General features: G+C 35.7%; 1 protein-coding gene across 1 annotated transcript; it reads right to left on the bottom strand.

Moving 5' to 3' along the window:
- Positions 1-319: 319 nt before the first annotated feature.
- Positions 320-20,053, bottom strand: GCLM (glutamate-cysteine ligase modifier subunit). The gene is made up of 7 exons (XM_030868707.3): positions 19,479-20,053; positions 16,224-16,289; positions 14,858-14,942; positions 11,476-11,535; positions 10,298-10,500; positions 9,108-9,222; positions 320-4,855 (listed from the first exon to the last, which is right to left on the bottom strand). The coding sequence occupies exons 1-7, from the start codon at positions 19,602-19,604 to the stop codon at positions 4,686-4,688; spliced, it is 825 nt and encodes a 274-aa protein (XP_030724567.1). The 5' UTR covers positions 19,605-20,053; the 3' UTR covers positions 320-4,685.
- Positions 20,054-20,345: the final 292 nt, after the last annotated feature.

Here is a 20,345-nt window from a genome sequence, read left to right as displayed (position 1 = left end):
GCAAAGTGATTCAGTTATATATATAAATATATATATACATTCTTTTTCCATTCTTTTCCATTATGGTTTATCTTGATGGTGTTTTTGAAGTGCAATTTAAAAAATTTGATTATGTCCAATTTATTTTTCATGAGAAATATTTATTACAAGTATTTCATCCCAGTCTGTGGCTCACATTTTCACATTTTCAAAATACACTGTTTTCTTAAGTATATTTTGAAGAATAGAACATTTTAATTTTGATTAAATCTGGCTATTGATATTTTCCTTTATGATTACTTTTTTGGTGTTATCAGAAAACTCAGAAGCCTGTTTTCATTTTCTTTCTTTATTCTAATTTCATACACATAAAAATGAATAGAATACTTCAAATGAAAAAAACGTGACCAGAGGGAAAAACAGATTATTTCTAGGGAAGAAAATCCAGGTTTTCATTAGCAAGAGTATAAATGCTGGAAATCAATAGAATGTTATCTTCAAGATGCTGAGGGCAAGTGTTTGGAAACTTAGAGTTCTATAATGTCAAATGATGATTTAAGACTGTTAATAAAATAAAGATATTTTCAGACAAACAAGACCTAGGAGGTTTACTGCCCAAAGACCTTCAGTGAAAGAATTACTAAGGATATACTTAAGAAAAAAGTAAATGTAAATGGAGTAGGGGGCAAGAATCAACAGTGAGCAAAGAACAGAGGAAACAGAGCTGAATCCAAATAAATAATGCTTATTGTAAAACATGAACCTTCTTAAAATAATGGACCAAAACACAGACCGAAATCTTGTATGACATTTTATACATTTATTCATTGCTGAGGGATACATATTAAGGTTTTGTTTGACTTTTCTGGTAGTGAAACCACATAAGCTATATCCTAATATATTTAGGGGACTGGGGCAAGTTTCTGTCTCTCTTTTACAAAATGTGACTTTTCAAACCTTACCTACTCTTGTCTCACTAGAAGCCATTCCTTTCTATCTGGCAAGAACAAGCTCTTGAAGAAAGTGTTTTCACAGAATTTCTGAAGTTTACATATAAACTGTTCATTATTCATTATCAGTGTATTTACAAACCAGGCATACCCCCACCCCATCTTACGATCCTACTCTGAGGCTAGTTCCTGCAGGGGAGCCTTTCTCGTCCTTATCCTGCTTCCCAGCAGTCCCACTCCTTCCACATGACCCCACTCCCTTTTCACTGCTTCTGTCATTAACAGATGCAGCCCTTTATTGCTCTTGTTCATGTACAGATCTCTCTCGCCCCCAAAATATACTTATCTGCTCCTTGAAGATAGGGCTGTTTTCATCTGTTTCTGTCTGCCAACACCTTGCACACTGCCTGGTACATAGCAAGAATTCAATACATCTTTGTTGAATGAATGTATGAATAACGTTATGGCTTGGTATTTCATTATTTTTCATAATTTATTTTCAAACCATACTCAGTTTGAGTTTAAATAGTTCAAAACCAATATAATGTTCCAAGATGCTTACAACTATTAAAACAACTCAAGTAAAAAATATACAACTCACAATTTAAATTCATAAATAGGTAAATTAAAAATTTATAATCATTTAATAATGCTTTATATTTTGCCTTCATTTTAGAGTACACTACTAAAGACACATAAAAGTAGAATTATCGAATCAAAACATTTTCCCCTCCTAAGTATATTTCTAACTCTGAAAACTATAAAAAAAATTAATAAAAATTATAGTACATATTTAAAAAAAATAAAACTGACATATCCTGCCACCAACTTTATGGGAAAATGGCAGGTACAAGTTCTGGTATGTTAGGAACTTTGAAAAACATAGATGTGGAATCGTAAGTTGGTATATTTGAGTATGAAAACACAAATGGACTAAATTCTCATTAAAACTTCAAATTTCTCTAAATGTACATTTGGCAGAAAGATGAATTGTCAGACAATATACTATATATATATACACACAATATATATATCAACTGCTTACATTCCCAAATATTGAATCTGGGTGGAAAAGTTAGAAAGAAAATCTGCTCTAAAAAGAAACATAATTAAGACTTAGACCTTTATCACTGAAAATCAAGATCCTATTTCAGTTACTACTTGGCTCTGGTAGGGAAGTCTGAATCATTCATTCAAAATAGAATAACTTCATTTTCCACTTCACACAGCTGTCTAAAATGATCTTTCCCATGAATGGAAAAATTATAAGCTATTATTTGTGATTCAAGTTCTAGCACTGGCTATTCCTAAATTAATTCTCTATTATCATACTGGCACAATGTGGTCTTCATAATGTACACCGTGTGAACATATTTTGTAAGACACCTTGGTCCTTCTGTTGACTACGGTTTCTTAGACGAGAATTCAAAACAGACTCATCACAGAAAAAATTCCAAGTTACAGTACATTGTGTTAAAGTAAGGCTCCAGTGTATTTTGGACATGTAATAACAAGCTGAAGCTTCTTGTCATATTTACTGGAAAAAACCTTATACCTTGGGTCACTGGATACACATCTCCCCAGAAAACGTATCTGTTATATACACTATTGTTAACTTAGCTTTCAGCTTTAAGCAATTATTTGGTAGTATTATCACTCTATTTTATGGCTTTTTAAACATTAAGTCCCTAAATACTTGAAAAGCATTCACTATATTCTGATAGTTCACCAAAAAAAGAAGTGAATATCAGCTTAGAGAAGGTAAAGCCTTTAAAAAAATCAGTTTTTTAAAGAAAAGGTTATTAAATAACAGAAATTAAAGGTATAGAAGCGAAACAAACAAAAAATTCATTAAAAAAAAGCCACACATGATCCCCTTCACAAAATGAATCTATAATCTTGCTACTTTGTCAAGAGTTGCGGAAAAAACACACAAAAAGCTCCTGCTGAAGTCTGGATGTATTAGCAACATAAGTTTTTCTCTATTTTCAGAATGACCTTTCAAACAATCCATTTTTGTAAGTCCAGGGTTTTAAAAAATAATAAATGTGATATTAAAGTGCCCTCTTAAAATATCTTGACCAATTCACTGTATAGGCTTAAATTAACATGAGCATTTGTTTAAAGACTTACATTACATGAAAAAATGTTGTACATTTCCAAATTAAAAAGTTAACTATACATTTAATAACATTACATACAATTAATATAAAGGCTATACATAAGGCTTTAGGAAGCTCAAAGTCTAAAGTTTTAGCAGGTAAATCAGCTGATTTCACATTGCAATTCTAATGATCAAATTATCCAACTAGTAAACCACAAAACATTACTTAGAACAGGAAAAGAGTCTTATTTATTTATCAATTTTTAGTGTATTTATTTTGAATATGGAACCACAGATCTTTCCCCTAAGTTGAAAAAACTTGGGCAAAATTAGTTTTATACATTAGTTACATGTATGTGTGTGTGTATGTTATGTATGTGTGTGTGTATATATATGTAATTATCTTAGTTTTATAAACCATGTATTAATATACATGGTTTAAAAGTATTAATTGAGATACAAGAGATTTTTAAAGAATTTTTCAAACTATTTGGGTTACAGATACAAATTTATAGAATTACAAAGACCTATAGTATATACCAAAGAGGTCACAGCTTATTTATTTGCTATTTTCTGGTTCTTAAACTAATAAGGAATTATACTAAATGATCTACAGTCTGTTTTAGTTTTAAAGTTTGGGTTACATTGTTTTGATTTTAAACAGTTAAGACCATGTCTCAAAGTTATCTAAATAGACAACATGATCCTGAATTAAAGATTTTTTTCACCCCTTTTTTGGCTTTTAGTCCCTTGTAGTCAGTTACTAGTGGGGAACAAATATTGCATATTTTACTCAACTGATTCTTAATCCCTGTGCTCCCTCCTCTCTCCAGAACCCACAGTGCCCAGCACATGGTAAGTGCTCAGTACTTATTGAATATTTTTGAATGAGTAGCAAAATATTAAGGACAGATCAAGAAGTAAAAAGAATCTGGAGGTAACAATAGTTGCTTTTATAAAACCCCCAAACAATAATTTCAAAGCTCCTAGTCTCCTTTACATATTTACTTTGGTTTGTCTTTGTAATAACAGCAAGAGCAAATATGGCACAAGAATACAGGTTAAATCATTACAGGTAAACTGCAAGCAAGGACAAATAAAAAAATTTAAGCTTCCATTCACATACTGAAGAAAGGACTTTTATTTACACTACTAGTAGATCCCAGCTATTCCAGTTACTCTGAGATATAATCATCTTATCAATGACAGGAAAAATATCTTCCAGTATTTGTTTTAACAACTGTAATTAAATTGCTTAGTTATACTGTAGAGTAAGAAGCAATTAATGAAATTTTTAGAAATAAAAAATATGTATATATATTACCCTGATGCCTAGGCCAAAATATATCTAACAACAAATTTTCTTGATTTCTACTGTCATAAAAATAAAGGAAAAATATATTGCAAGTATCTTCATTATAGACAATTTCAATTAGAAAACAATAGTTTAATGAAAACAATATAGTGGTTCATGTGAGTGAACTGATATGGAAGCAAGAGAAGTATTCAAACTTGACAGATAACATTGTCAAATATAAAGAATATCTGCCTCAATGACACATTTACAGGCGGTAATTAGATTTTTACACATCTCGATTTTATCTTATATTCAAGGAAAATACAGGTCAGTAGGTTATGATCCTAAATCGTAGTTAAAAACCCTTTCTTTTAGCTTGTAAGATGTAGCCTTTTGATTTGATAATTCCTCTACTTTTAACAATGACTGAATATCGCAGTAGCCACAGTGGCACCCACTCATGTGCTTGAATGTCAGGGATGCTTTCCTGAAGTGCTTCTTGGAAACTTGCTTCAGAAAGCAGTTCTTAAAACAAACAACAAATAAAAACCCAAACTGTTAAACTTGAAAACAAAAGCACTTTACTATGTAGGTAAGCATTTAAATACAACAAAAGAAACACCTCAAAACTGAATATAAATTATACTTATCCTTAATGTGTGCTATGAATCTGAACCAGAATATCAGAAAGACCCAGACAGTTCTTTAGAAAGTATCTATACTTGTAACCCAGCCAGGTTAATTCATAATTTCTGGTGAGTGGAGCCTGGATATCTGTAATTTTTGAAGATCTCTAGGTGATTCTAATGTACAGCCAGGGACAATACAGGAAAGTACAAGGAAGGAAAAGAAGTTACCCATAATCCTATCAACCAAAGATGGACCATTTCCATTGCCATGTATTTCCATTCAACTATTTTTCTGTATATATTTCTGTATATATGTATGTATCTAGCCATATCTTAAAAACTAGAAATCATACTGTAGTTATAGCTTAATTTGCTTATTTTTTTCACTTATATTATGAATATTTTCCCATGTAATTAAATATTCTGTGAAAGCATGTAATTAAATATTCTGTGAAAACATTTTTAATAATTCTCCCAATATTACATTTTATAGATATAATTTATACACTTTCTTATTGTTGGTCAAAAAATTAGGTTTTTCCTAGTATTTTGCTAATAAAAATAATACTTAATGAACATCCTTAAAATGCATGCCTGGCTATGGAACGACAAGGTCAAAGTACATTTTCTGAAGGCTTGATACATAGTATATTGCCAGCTGCTTTCCAGAAAGACTGTACTTTACACTTAATAGATAATATTGGAATGCCAATCTTACCATATCCTCAGTGGCACCAGCAATCATTTAAAACATCTTTCCCAGTGGTTATCTTTTAATCAGCATCTCCTTGATGAAATTATTATTTTCTAATTCCACATTTATATCTAAACCCTCTACCATTGCTCTGACCTGCCACTCCCCTCCTCACTTGCTCTTCTCCAGCCACACTGGCCTCACAGCTGTATCCTGAAATCCTCAAACATATTCCCACCTTGGAGCCTTTGAATCAGCCGCTCCCTCTTCCCTGAGCACTCTTCTTCCAGATACCCACATGGCTCTCTCCCTTCTTGCAGGTCTCTGATTAATGTACCCTAGCAGAGAGGCCTCCCCAACCATCCTATATAAAACAACAACCCCTAACCTGGGCACTCTTTCCTCCCTCAGCCAACTTGTCCCCATAGCATACACCACCATTTATCACATTCAACATTTATCTTAATTTGTGTCTCATCCCATCAGAATATAATTTCCATGAGGGTTGAGATTTTTGACTTGGTGCTGTATTTCTAGTACTTAGAACAATGCCTGGCACATAGTAGGTGCTCAAATGTCTTTTGAATGAATCAGTCAATATGGAAAGATTCCACTGGGGTCTGAACCAACCCTATAGATAAGGATTAGGTGACCATCTATACAATATGATTTGGGAATGCCGAAGAACATGCCCTAAAATGAAATGCCGTGATATTTGAATAACATCAATAGTAAACTCTCAGTAAATATTAGCTATTGTCATGTGCCAGTCACTTTTCAGAGTACTTTATTAACTCTTTTAATCCACATGTTAACCCAAGAGATAGGTAATATTATTTCCCTTCACAGGGGGAAACTGACACAGAGAGATTAGATAACTTGCCCAAGGTCACACAGCTAGTGAATGGTAGTTTTAATAAATGAAATGCAAATAGCTCTTGGAAAAGTAACATTAACGTGGATTTGTTTACCAGACTGTCTAACCCTGAGGGAATGCGGCATAATATAGATTTAGATTTAATGGGAATGGTGAGAGGAGGAAGGCAAATAAAAATGGGAAAGTTCCAAAGTCAGAATCACCTACTTCACAATTTTACCCTGACCGTAGTTAAAGTGTTACCACAACTTCTAGGACAAAGAATAATGGAAAATAAACCTTTCTGAAGAAAAAGGGTAATTTTAGAACAGAGGAAGGCCTTTAGGTGACTTATAAACAAGATTCTATTTTAGATGACAAGCAGAGTTAAATGTTTTACAACTTGATCGCTTAAAAAATAAATCTGACACAAAGTCAGAGAACTATGCTATTCATTAGCTACATACTTTTTTTTTTTTTTTTCACGGTACGTGGGCCTCTCACCGTTGTGGCCTCTCCCGTTGCAGAGCACAGGCTCCGGACGAGCAGGCTCAGCGGCCATGGCTCACGGGCCCAGCCGCTCCACGGCATGTGGGATCTTCCCGGACTGGGGCACGAACCCGCGTCCCCTGCATCGGCAGGCGGACTCTCAACCACTGCGCCACCAGGGAAGCCCCAGCCACATACTTTTAATTCAACTATGTTAACTCTTTAGAATCAGTAAACATGACAAAACTTTTAAGAGAATTGCTTCATTACAGATCAAATTGTCTGAAGATCCATCTATAGTATATGCAGGATCAAACTATAAATTCTAATTAAAGGGTTTAGAATTAAAATTAAAAAGACAGCCAAATGTCAAATTACACCAGTAAAACAAAAACATTCTTCCCCCCAAAGGATTAAATCTCTCTTTTCATATACATGTGCAATATATTTTTCCATAACAATGATGTATTAGCACATAATCCACATGCCCACATTTAGATAACGTGGAAATAAAATACTAGACACCTTAGTCTTTTCCTATTTCCTTTCCTACTGGAAAAAGGATAGAGTGTTTTTCAGGTGGAGGTGGAAGGGGGTACAGGACCACCCATCAGCTGTTGGTAACAATTACAGTTGGAAGAGTCCCCACGAGTAAACAGAAAAATGGTATATTATTTGCCAACGTATAGAAAGTTAAAATTTCAATGGTTTATATTTTAGAACAAATCAGCAGAGCAATTCTTTGATTTTCACTAAAATGACCTTTTTTAAAAAAGTGAATCTAATTACTCATGTGTGAAAGCTCTGCTGGAGGGGAAAAGTCCCTATGTCCTATTCTGGTATGACTTAAATGGAAACTGATAAGAAAGTACAGTTTCAGTCTGAAATACTACAAGTCAGAGAGACAGTACAGTATGGTGGGGAAAAGGCTCCAAATTCAGCCAGGACCTAGATCTAAGTTCAAACTTTGCCCTATGCCAGCTGGGTGACCTTGGGTAGTTTCTTAAACTCTAAGGCTCTATTTCTTCATCCATAAAGTGTCTAGTTTCAGTTGCTGTAAGGATTACAGATAATCTCTCTGAGACATTTAGCATAATGCCTAGCATTTGAGAAAGAATATCAAAACTCCTCCTCCACTTCCTACAAAACAGTAAAAAAAAAAAGAGGCTGAGGCAGACTGCTAATAAGGTATAAAGTCTTAAGAGGTTATCCATAAGCATCCTAAAAATAAACTGAATCAAACCACCTATATAATGCCGTCTTTTTAGAAATGAAAGTAAAAACTGAATGTTTTTCTCCAGGAATCACCTATAAAATATAATTGCCTCCAATTTTTTATTAAACTAGAACTTCTACAAAAATGTCATGGAAATTTAAAACTTTCACAAGATATCTCTCACTTAACTATGCCAAAAATACTGTTTCATAGAGCCTGTATATTTAGTAAGTAAAATATGCTTAGTATATTTACCTTTGCTCCCTAAGAAAGTGTGAAAAAACAAAAATGGAGCAGACTGCTAATAAAGTGTAAAATATTATCTTCCCAGCTTTCCAAGTTATCTTGTAAAATGTTGATAAAAATTATTCTACAAAAGGCAGACAAGCCATTCTCATTAATCAACTGTTTCTGATTAACATCAAGCATATGTCTTGATATTAATGATTAATAAAATATCTAGTCAAATACCTATCCTAAGATGCTTAAGTTTCAAACTGAATTTTATCTGCTTCTTTTTCCAGATATTTATCCTTTTTAATTAAGTGGCCCTTTGGTGCAATCTTTGCTATACTAGACAATATTATATGTGACACTATTTAGAATATCTTACAAGATCTTTTCTGTGTAGTTTAATATTTATAAACCTCAGCAGACTGGATGTTCAGGAAATGACCCCTTCACTTCTTTTCCCATTGGTACAAAGACAAAATTAAAGCTTTCTGAAACTAAAATAAAGGCATATATGTTTTGAACTAACTATTAAGAATAGCTCTAGGTGACAGCATTGTACCTTTATCACTGTACACAATTAAAAATTAAATTTTAACAAGTAGCTTCTTATAAGATAAAAGCTCATGATCAATCTCTATAAATGAAAATCTCAGTCTTACCTTTTGGATCATTATGAGTCAAGAGCTGTATGTCAAATTGTTTAGCAAATGCAGTCAAATCGGGTGGCATCACACAGCAGGAGGCAAGATTAACTTGGTTACTATTTGGTTTTACCTAGAAGTGGAGAAAAAAAAAAAATGACATCTCCACTAAATTAAGTACTACAAAAAGTAGAAAGCAATAAAAGGATTCAATTTTAGAACATATGAAATATCACATTCTACAGTACTTAAAGTTTATAAAATACTTTTACATGTATATATTTATTAATGTATGCTGTTCTGACTCAGTGGTAACAGAGGAAGGAAAAATAGCTCTACAAGGGGGAAAAAGCCAATATATTACTACACTATTAAAAAAGTCTCATGCTCGAACCTGCCATCTAATACATCTGCCTTGGAAACTAACACGATTCTAAGTGGTATGGTTCCACCTACAAAGGAAATACGTCTTAAAGATAGAGGATCAAATACAAATGATAAGTATGTTTAATGTTGAAGTATACAATATGGTTATTAGTCAGACATTTGAAAAAGAGAAGAATCAGGTAATTTCTAATAGATGCTCTAGTTAATTTATAGATACATTTCAGATCATCTAAGTCTCTCCAACAGGATCTTAGCCACATTCTGGCTATCACCAAGCCAAAGGGACAAAGGGCAACTTTTCTCTAGGGTCTTCCTGCCCATAAGAAAATGAAAAGGCTGGGGATTATAAATGCAAAGGAATAAAGAAAAATACAGAGAGTAAACTACTTGTAAGCAAGTTCCCTAATCATTTTATAGGTTACTAGGCTAGAGAGTGGCAGTGATTGATTTATGACTCCATCTCCACATCAAGTTCTGTGAACAGAAGGTCTTATATATCTTTAAATAACAGAGCAAAATATTTGTTATATATGATATTCTCTCACTTAGGAAATAAGAACCATGGACTAATAAAACCTAAAGGAAAACATAATATTTTTATCACATAATTAAAACTGAAGGAAAGAGCCTTAATTCATTTGGCTATGAATGCTCCAACACACACTTTCTAGTGTTATTGTCAAAGCCTGCTTCAAAACTGCCATATCTGGAACAGTCACGCCACAGTGGTGTCCACTATGTGCATGATGTTTAATGGGATGCAGCAAAGACTGTAAAAGACAGGCTCCTCCTGGAGTGCTCGTGATCTAGATGTCTTTTACCTGTGCCCACTGATACAGCTGTTCCAACTGGGTTTTGTCCAGATCAGAGGTACCTATAGCAACGATCTTTTTGCTGTGGACTAAGTTTTGTAATTCTTCCCAGTAAGGCTGCAAATGCTCCAAGGAAAGATTAACTCCATCTTCAATAGGAGGTGAAGCAATGATCACAGAATCCAGCTGTGCAACTCCAAGGACTGAACAGGCTGATGTGAAGGAAAACACAAAGAGGATAAATGTTTGTTACATAATAAAAACAAGTTGCTTCTAATGTCCTTTAAGTACCCCACTGAATTCTGTCCATATAGTTCACTAGTATTCTACATAACAGATTATTTCATTAGGTTTCATAATTCACCTGTCATTTAGAACATTTCCATCTTTTTAAAAAGTATAAAGTGCCCATTCATCTACTTGGTCTATGTGGCAGATATGTGGGTTTCTTTGACCTGCCTCATTCCTGGGGAAACTCACAACTACTACAGGTTCCTCTTTCTGAGGAACAGGCCTCCTTGTTTCCTAGGCCCCAGGACTTTTTGGTAGCTTCTGACCTAATAGTCTACAACTGGTAGTCAGAGCAAAGAATAAGCTTGAGACTCTGAGTGAAAGACTGAATTTATGGTCTTAACCTATATATTAATCTATGTTTATAGATGTAGATAATCTCTTGATTTTTATAAAAATAATTTTAAGAGTTTATTTTTAATGATTATTGTTCACTCCATGGTTATATTAAAGAGTTATTTAGTTAACTGTTCAATGTATATAAATACTGGAAGAATATTTTAAAATAAAAAACACTGAATAACTATAATGCCATAGTTACCTAACCAAGTGCTGAAAATAGACAAAAATGCTTGTTTCTGTTGTGGTTATTCTTTTGATATTTCACCTGTAGTACTAAAAGAGCTAAGAATATGATTAAGGAGAATTTCTATCTCTAAACATATAGTTAGCATTTAATTATGTTACATCTTTTACATTCCTTTTATATATCAAAATATGACCTTACGTAAGTTGATGTGATTCTACAGAAGCCTTAACATATTAGGCTGGAACTTTAAAAGATAAAATTGCAATGAGCTCATTTTCTTTTTTACCTGGACCTGAACACAAGATATAACTTATACACCTACACTAATTTAAAGTCCACATGAAAATAAAGTTGAAATTTTGCTTACCCATGTCAACTGCATTTCTAGTTGATGATGAAGAGTTTGATCCTACAATGAACAGTTTTGCTGGGTGACAAAGAAAACAAAACAGATTACTATATTTGAGTAACATTCTACTACATAGTAGTAATACTGCTAAAATACTACGATGACAGATAATCCTGAATGAATTTTTTCCTTTCCTAGTTGCATTGTTTTACAGTTTTCATTTTAAGACCTAAAAGTATATTTCCACTGTAATTTTAAAATTATATGCTAGTTGCCAACAATAATCTGATTGTCAAAACAAAAAAGCAAATATTAATTTCCCCTTTATTAGAAGGCAGGGCAGATAAATATAGAAACTTATTAAAAATGTATATTTTTATGAATTAAACATTAATGGAGCATATTATTTTCTCCAATAAACTAAAGTCTATATAAAGCCTAAATTAGAATTGCTTATAATGAGAAGAAAACTGAAAAAAACACCCCAAAAACCAAAAACAAACAAACACTCCACAATCCTACCCTCCTAATATTGAATACAATCATTTTCATTTTTAGACGACATTACCTTCAAGTTCTTGGTCATATAAAGCAGAGTATATATTTCCTACTTCCACATACTTGGTTTACCCTTATGTAACAAATATTTTTACATCTCTATGCAGTATTATCTTAATTTTTTAAAAAATCATAACAGTAATGTATTCACTCTAGAAATGAGGAAAACCTATAGGAGTAGGGGGGAAAAAAAACCCAAACAAACAAACAAAAAAAACTCTACCAATAGTCTCATCACCAAAAGCAATTACTGTTTAGAGTTTTATGTACTCTGGATTTTTCTTTTCTTTCTTTTTTTTTTGGCCTCATGGCTTGTCGGATCTTAGTTTGCCAACCACGGATTGGACCCTCAGCAGTAAAAGTAGAGTCGCCAGGGAATTCCCTGTACTTTGTATTTTTAATGAATAATTTTACACACTCATTTTTAATGGTGAACATTATTATGTAATTTTGATAGGGTATAATTTACTGAATGATTTCCTACTTTTTGGACTTTTAGATTAGTTCCAGTTTTTTGTTACTGAAATAAACATCTATGCTAACTTTTTTTTCAACTTTATGCCTGAAGCATTTCCCAAGGACAAACCATCAGAAATGTGATTATGAGTCAAAGAATATGATCTGTTTTTTGTGAGTCCTGTTCTATTTTATTTACCTACTATTTTATAAAAGATTTGTACCAGTTTACCAGAGCACTAAAAGTTAGGAGTTGCTCTCCTAACAACATAGCATGCTATTAAACAAAACAAAACAAAACAAATATATATATATATTTGCTAATTTGATAGGTACAAAATATACCTGCCCAGAACCACATTAACTGGCATTTCTTTGCTTACCAGGAAAGTTGAGTAGTTTTTCATATTTATGAAATTGAGGCTTTGGCTTGATTTCAACTCAGCTTTATATGTATATATTTACTTTATGTAAACTCACTGTTCAAAAATCTAAATTTACTCAACAAATAGGTGGAGTAATAGGAAAATAAAGAGGAAAATCAGAAAGGGGAATGGAGAGAAAACAGGGTTAATGAAACACCCTTATGTAAAGTGCCTGGCATTCAACATATACAACAAATTTTCCTTGTACAACATTTCTTACATTTGTCATTTCCTTTCTACTGCTAGATAATCTTCCTAAAACATTGCTTTCCTCATGTTACTTCTCTATTTAAAAGCCATCACAACTTCCTCACCAGTTGAGAGTCAATCTTCACCACTTTGCTCCAGCCTTAGCTCCTGTAATTATACTCTGTGAACACCCTCCCCATCACTATCCCTCTGGCCATGAATTTGTGCCATTTGAAATGGTCTCTCTCTGAAAGATGAGGCATTTTTAGGTAGGTGAAGAGAGGAAAGCTCTTGATACTTATCAAAAACCTCAAGCCTTCCAGGAACTGAGGACAACTTGTAAGAGCTCCAAGATGGATCTACACCATGATGAACTGCAATCAACCACAGAGAAATGTTGCTCTGATGTCCTTTCCAACACAAATAATAATGTGAAATTAACAGAAAGAAATGGGTTTTGTAGTCAGGCATACCTGGATGGATTCCTGGTTCAACCACTTACTTGCTGTATAACAACTTTCAAGTTATTATTTATTTGTTTTTTTTTTTTGTGGTACGCGGGCCTCCCACTGTTGTGGCCTCTCCCGTTGCGGAGCACAGGCTCCAGACGCGCAGGCCCAGCGGCCATGGCTCACAGGCCCAGCCCCTCTGCGGCATGTGGGATCTTCCCGGATCAGGGCACGAACCCGTGTCCCCTGCATCGGCAGGCGGACTCTGAACCACTGCGCCACCAGGGAAGCCCAACTTTCAAGTTATTTAATGTCACTTGTGCAATGGGGATAATAAACCTACCCTGCAGAATTGTTTTGAAAATTATATGAAGAAATATAAGCATAAAGTGTCAAGTACAGTGCCTGGTATAAAGCAAGATTCAACAAATGGTAGTTATTATTATTAGAGTCAAAAAACAATGCCCTATCTCATCTTACATGTTCATCCTAATAAGAGTAATAATAAAATAACAACCACCACAACACAACCACAAATGGTAATAAATAACAGCTACCTGGCACTTACCTGTGCCAAGCACCATGCTAAGTGCTTCTTTTGTTATTTCATCTAACTTACAAAGAAGCCTGTGAAACAGGTGTATCCCCATTTTATAGATGAGGAAACTGAGCTCAGAGAGGTTAAATCATTTGTTAGCCCCAGATTATATCAGTCAGTAATCTGCACATCCAGGAATTTCAATTTAGTTAAGCTCAAGCATTTAATGACTATGTTATGCTGACTGTAGGCTGAGGACAAGAACATCTTAATTCCTTGACCTTAGCATTATCTCTGGAAAGTAGGAGTCACTTCACCTTTGTTGAATGGGTAGAGTATGTATTTGATTTCTCTTCATGCAACTTGTTGCCAAGACTTCTTTCTCTGCTCCCAGGCAACCTCAGCCATTGCTTAGCAGTATCACACCAGGAAGGGAGGGCTTATGCTGGCTTTAGGTGGGCAATGCTCTTAAGTCTTCCCTTTATTCTTTCCATTTCCTACACCTTACTCTTCCTACTGCTCTGATGTCCTACAAATAAATTAATGAGAACATCATGAAGAGGTGAAGTTCTATTCTGACTCCATTGAAGTAGCCAAGAGTGACTTCCTATAACTCCCTTTTTAAAGCTGACTTTAAAATTATGTTATAAAAAATCTCTGTATTTCCCACACTTAGTGATTGAGTTACTCATTACCAGAAGTAAGGAAAGGTTTAGTCCCATGCTTGACAAAACCTCACTATCATCCACTGTATAACAAAATGAACTGTAAAGGCTGGACTTTACCAGAAACTTTCATTTCTTCTCTTTCATCGGGATTTATCTTTTCTACTGCATGAGATACAGTACATTCCAAGACATCTGGAAACTCCTATAATAAACACATGATATTTACAATAAATATAAAATTAGTGTTTCTGATTAGCTATATATTTTCTATTGTCCATAACACTCTTTAGAAGCAGAGAACCCATAAAACAATAGAGTTCTTTACCTGAGGCCTAGATGGGCTTCATAACGTTTGTAAAGCCCTGAAATAAAGGTAAAGTGCTGTGTGTGTGTGTGTGTGTGTCCATTTTCTGAGAAAAAGTGTCTCATTTTGATGAGATACTCAGAGGGATGTCTGATCAAAAACAAACGAATAAACAAACAAGCAGATTGGGCAGTATGTGAGGAGTTAGAACCACTAACACAGTAAACACTTTTACTCAGAAAAGAAACCAATGAAAAGTAAATAATATTTTCCTTCTGGATACTGACATGTTAAAACACTTCCTGTATATCAATCACAAACATTTTAAGCCAAAATATATATTTTTCTGAATGCAATGGAAAAAAAGTAAAGGCGATTCCAATGCATAAAAATGAGTAGTTAATGATAAAATATTAGTACACATAAATCAGAAACATACTAACTCACATTTACAAGATTAAAACAAAGTAAACGGTGAGGATTTTCCCATGATTCTTGATCATATTACAATGCCTGGTACATATTAACTATTTACAAGTCATGCACAGATGAATGGTCACTTCAGAAAAACAGAGACAGATAGAAGACATTAATTAATGTCTGCCTAGCAGCCACAGAGTTACAAACTTGCAATATGCTCAAGGAAACAATTATTTTCAGCATATGTCCTCTTCCATACTTTTTAAGTAGTCTATGTAATCTGTTACAAGCCTTTGGCTAAGTTGGATTCCAAAGAGTGGTTTACAGACAGGTGTTTTGTATATTAACATTTATGATAATGGCCACATACTGACATTCAATGAAACACAGTTCTTTACTGTTTCGTAAGAAACTGATACTTAAAAAATTATTTTTAGTGGCTATATTTTGGGTTATAGTCTATCAAAGCAATCTACTAACCCAAATTGTTTGATAGTCATTCCTCTACTAGACCAAATATAAACTGGAACAAAACGCATTTTGAGAAAACTGTGGTGGGACTCTTAGTAGCTTGTCTAGTTGAAGAGTTGACTAGAGTCAGATTTTCTCTTTCATGCTTAAGCCTACTGGGTCAGACTCCCACCTCAGCAAATCAACCACAATAAGTTTCATGCTAATTGCCTGTTTGACTTCCCTATCAAACCTGAGGAAGTTAATTTCCTGCTTATTACATGATTTCTTCATTCACAGTTCACTCACCCTGACCAAATCTGTGCTAATTTGGGAACTCCACTCATTCAAGGTCTTCCGGATACAATCTCGAAGCTGCAAAAGAAAAGCATTTTGAAACTGTTAATCATACAGTACAAAAGTGTACTTTTAATCATACAGTACAAAAGTGTACTTTTGTACTGTATGAAACTGTTAATCATACAGTACAAAAGTGTACAAAAGTGTACAAAAGTACACTTTTCTGTACTTCTACAATAAGACTGCATTAGTCTGTTTAGGAAAAGGAACATATCAATAGGAAATACCATACAAAAATTTTAATTCTATAAGGTTTTTACTTCCTTTAACAAAGATTGATTTAGACCCGCTTTTTATCCTACTCTTAATTCTCAAATGTTCTTGACCTAAAGCAGTAATCTAATTAGTTAAAAGGTATTTTTGTATCAATGAAAATTTAAGTAAACTTCTGAGATGTAAAAGCATTCATAAAGAAACAAAAAAAATTTTTCAAGAATAAGGTTTATAAATGCAGGAACTTCAAGCCCAGGTAACCTGACTAGAATTAACATTAACCAACCACTATGCTATACTCCTCAAAGGCAAACAAATGATTCTCTAAGTGTGGCCAAAGAAATTCCTACATTAGACTCACCTGTGGTGTTTATTAAAAGTTCAAATTCCTGAGCTGCATCCTAGACCTCCTGAATCACTTTCTAAGGGCAGCAGAGCTTTCATCTTAACAAGCATCCAAGTAATCAAAATGTACTCTAAAGTCTAGAAACCACTATATCCGTATCTTGCAGAAGTCAACTTGCATAAAGTCAGTCCTTAAGTCATTTCCTAACAGTTAGGTAGACCTTCGATCTGTCTTCAATGTTTTCTTATATAAACAAACAATTTTATTACGCTAACATTATAGTATTTTGTTAATTCATTAAAGTGTCTACTTATCTTTTATCTCTTATGACAGTGTATTTCCAACTTATTTAATAGTGGTCCAAAATAATAAGACATACACTAACACAGTGAGTAAGGACCTACATACATGTAACAACAAAAATTCATAAAGCAATCTTTATGCTTACTACATGCCAGATACTCTGAGGGCTTCTATTATGAGTTAGAAAAAAAATACGCTTCTCCATGACTCACTGAACTGATAACACAAATGGGCCAACACTAGCAGTTTGAAATCACTGCCTTATAAATACCAAGGGCACAGTGCTTTGCATTCTGTGGACAATCAATGAAAAAATAAATAAGTAACTAGAAGTACAGCCCTGAATTGCAAAAGCACTTTCCTAATACCAACAACAGAGATTAAACTTCTGAACTCACTATCTGATCTATGATTGCTTATGATAAAAACTGACACAAGCACTTTATTGCTTATATCTCAGTACAGGTAATTACAATGGACAACTGGCTTATCAATTTAAGAGCTCAGAGTCACCTATTTAAGATTTATAGTCTACAACAGCAATTCATGTGCTAGCCACAATAACCCACATGAATCCAATTTACAGGGTCTATATCTTTATGAAAGGTATATTTGTAATCAAATTTAAGCAGTAGATAAAAATAAGTTGATAATCATTCTAGACAGAATTACAAGTCAATATTCTTTGAAAAATTAAGGCAGCAGGACCAACTAGAAGTTAAGAATTCTATCAGGAGTGCGATGGCTCAAATCATGGGAGAATTTTTAGAAATTCTCCTCTGGAAGGATGATTAATTTGCATAAGGCTTTTCTGATGAATTTCTCAATTCATTATATTTTCAGAGTGTTTGCCCCCTTCTGTCAGGACAAATCATGGAACAGCCCAATGTTACAATAATATGATAAATTCATTGACTATATCACAAACCTAGTGATTTTTAATCTTTTACATGTTATCTATATGACTGAATATTAACCTTGTCCTTTTTTGTTCTCTGCTCTCTTCATTCTTATTATACACACATCACATAGTATCATGGAAGATGAGTGTCATGATAATTTAGTGTATCATTAGATCTGGGGTTGTATAAGAGTTTAAAAAATGCTACATGATCAAATACCCTAATAACAAATAACTGGTCAAAATAGTCCTATAATGGCCCATTTTAAAAACAAGATTTGATTTCATAAAATTCTAGTGAAACAAAAAATCTGGGCAGAGATCATAGAATAATTAAAAAAAAAAACAACCAAACATTAGACTAGAAAAGACCTTTTAGGAAATTTAATGATCTCTCTCTACCCAATGTGCAAATTTTCTCAATAATGAGTGATTTATTCAGTTTCTTTATTCAATGAGGTTAAACTGTTTCAAGTAGTGTATCCCAATTTAGAGCTCTGGTTGCTACAAAGCTCTTCTTTACATAGAAACAAAACATGCCTCTCTATTCTAATCAATCTGTCATGTTTTCTCTACATATGCTATCATATCTTCAAGTTTTCTCAAACGTTTTCAAGTTTCTTTAGTTTTGAGTCCCTCTTACGCAGCACTCAAAGTAATATACACAAATCACAATTCATCTTTTGAACGATGTTTCTTAAACTGTGGAGTGTGACTCATTACTGCATTAAGAAGTCAAGTTTTTAAAAATTAAAGAGAAAAAATCAGAATACACAGTATATAGTAAGAGTTAAAATCTTTTCATGAAACTCGTGTGTTTGTGTGTGTGTGTGTGTGTAAAACATGAATTGGACTGCCAAGACAAAATGCATTTTTTTTTTACTGGGTTTGCAGACAAACTGAAAACGACTACTTTAGCATGTGTTGAGTGAGATAAGAGAGAGAAAATTTCACCCTATATTATTTACGTGCAAAATGCTGTATTGAACCATCAGCCCTGGAGAAATTAAAGGTGTAGTATAAAACACAGAAGTATTTATCTTTGGGAGAAATAGCACAAGTGAGGGTAGTTTAAAAAAAACAAGAGAGACAAACTGAGCTGCATCCTGGACACAATATGGTAAGGATTCTGATTCCTACTAAAGTTACAATCAAGAGCACTGACAGAGGCGGCACTGGGTGTGAAGATGCACCTGCCGAAATTTTAAAGACGCTGTGCCCCCAACAGTAGGTTCGGATGCGACATCGCGCCGACAGCCGACCCAGCCTCCTCCGGCGGGCGGAGCCCAGGTGCGCGCCTCTCCCGCGACTACTGCGCGCCAGGAGCCCGACCACCCGCCCTCACCTCCCAGCGCCTCCCCGCCTCTCGGAGCCGCCCGGTCCGGCCCGCGCGGCCTACCCGGGAGCCCTGCGCCTCCGCCGGCACGCACGCCACCCTCACCTCCTCGCTGTGCGTGGACGGGCACTTCTTCCGCAGGCGGCCCCAGTTCAGCAGGTTCCCCGTCTGCAGGTGCAGGGTGCTGGCCCGCGCCAGGAGCGCCCCGGCCGCGCGGCTGTCGGTGCCCATGGCAGCAGCCGACGGACCTGGCCCGGCGGCGACGGGGCAGCAGGCGGGGAAGGAGGCCCCCCGTAGGACGCGGCGCCCGAGGCCGGAGAGCAGAGCGCGAGGCTGCTCGCCCCGCGCGGCGGGACCCCGGCCTGCGCTCGGGCCCGAGGGAGGCCGGGAGGCGGCAGGGCGGCGGCGGAGCGGCGGCCCGGGAAGGACGCGCTGGTGGCTGCGGCTCCTGCTACTGCGGCCGCCGCGGGAGAGTTGACTCCCAACTGAAGAGTCGTTTCCTGGAAGACAATGACTAAGCAGAAATCGCGGCGGAGAAAGTGCTTCGTAACAGTTACCCGTCCCGCGGCAGGGCGGGGGAGCGCAGCGACGAGGCTGCGGGGGCGTCGGCCCGCGGGTGATTAGCCCTCGGCCTGTGGCCGGCGTGGCGCCAGGCGGAGGGCTGGCGCAGTGCGGAGAGAGCAGAGAGCTGGGGGCGCGCGGGGCGGGGCGGGGCCGGCTGCCTGGGGCCCGGCGCTTGGCAGGGCTCCCCCTGTCGGTCAGAGGGCGGCGCGCCACCTCCACCTAATACCTCAGACTGCGCTCGAGGTCTCACCTCCCAGCCGACCGGCAGTCACGCTGGTTATACTCCTAGATATCTCTTTAAAAAGATAAATTAGGGGCTTCCTTGGTGGTGCAGTGGTTAAGAATCCGCTTACCAAGCAGGAATAAACAGGTTCGAGCCCTGATCAGGGAAGATGTCACATGCCGTGG

Source organism: Globicephala melas, chromosome 1, assembly GCF_963455315.2.
Source record: "Globicephala melas chromosome 1, mGloMel1.2, whole genome shotgun sequence".
NCBI classification, from domain to species: domain Eukaryota; kingdom Metazoa; phylum Chordata; class Mammalia; order Artiodactyla; family Delphinidae; genus Globicephala; species Globicephala melas.
Note: the sequence above shows the minus strand (reverse complement) of the source record. Positions and strands in the feature narration are given on the sequence as shown.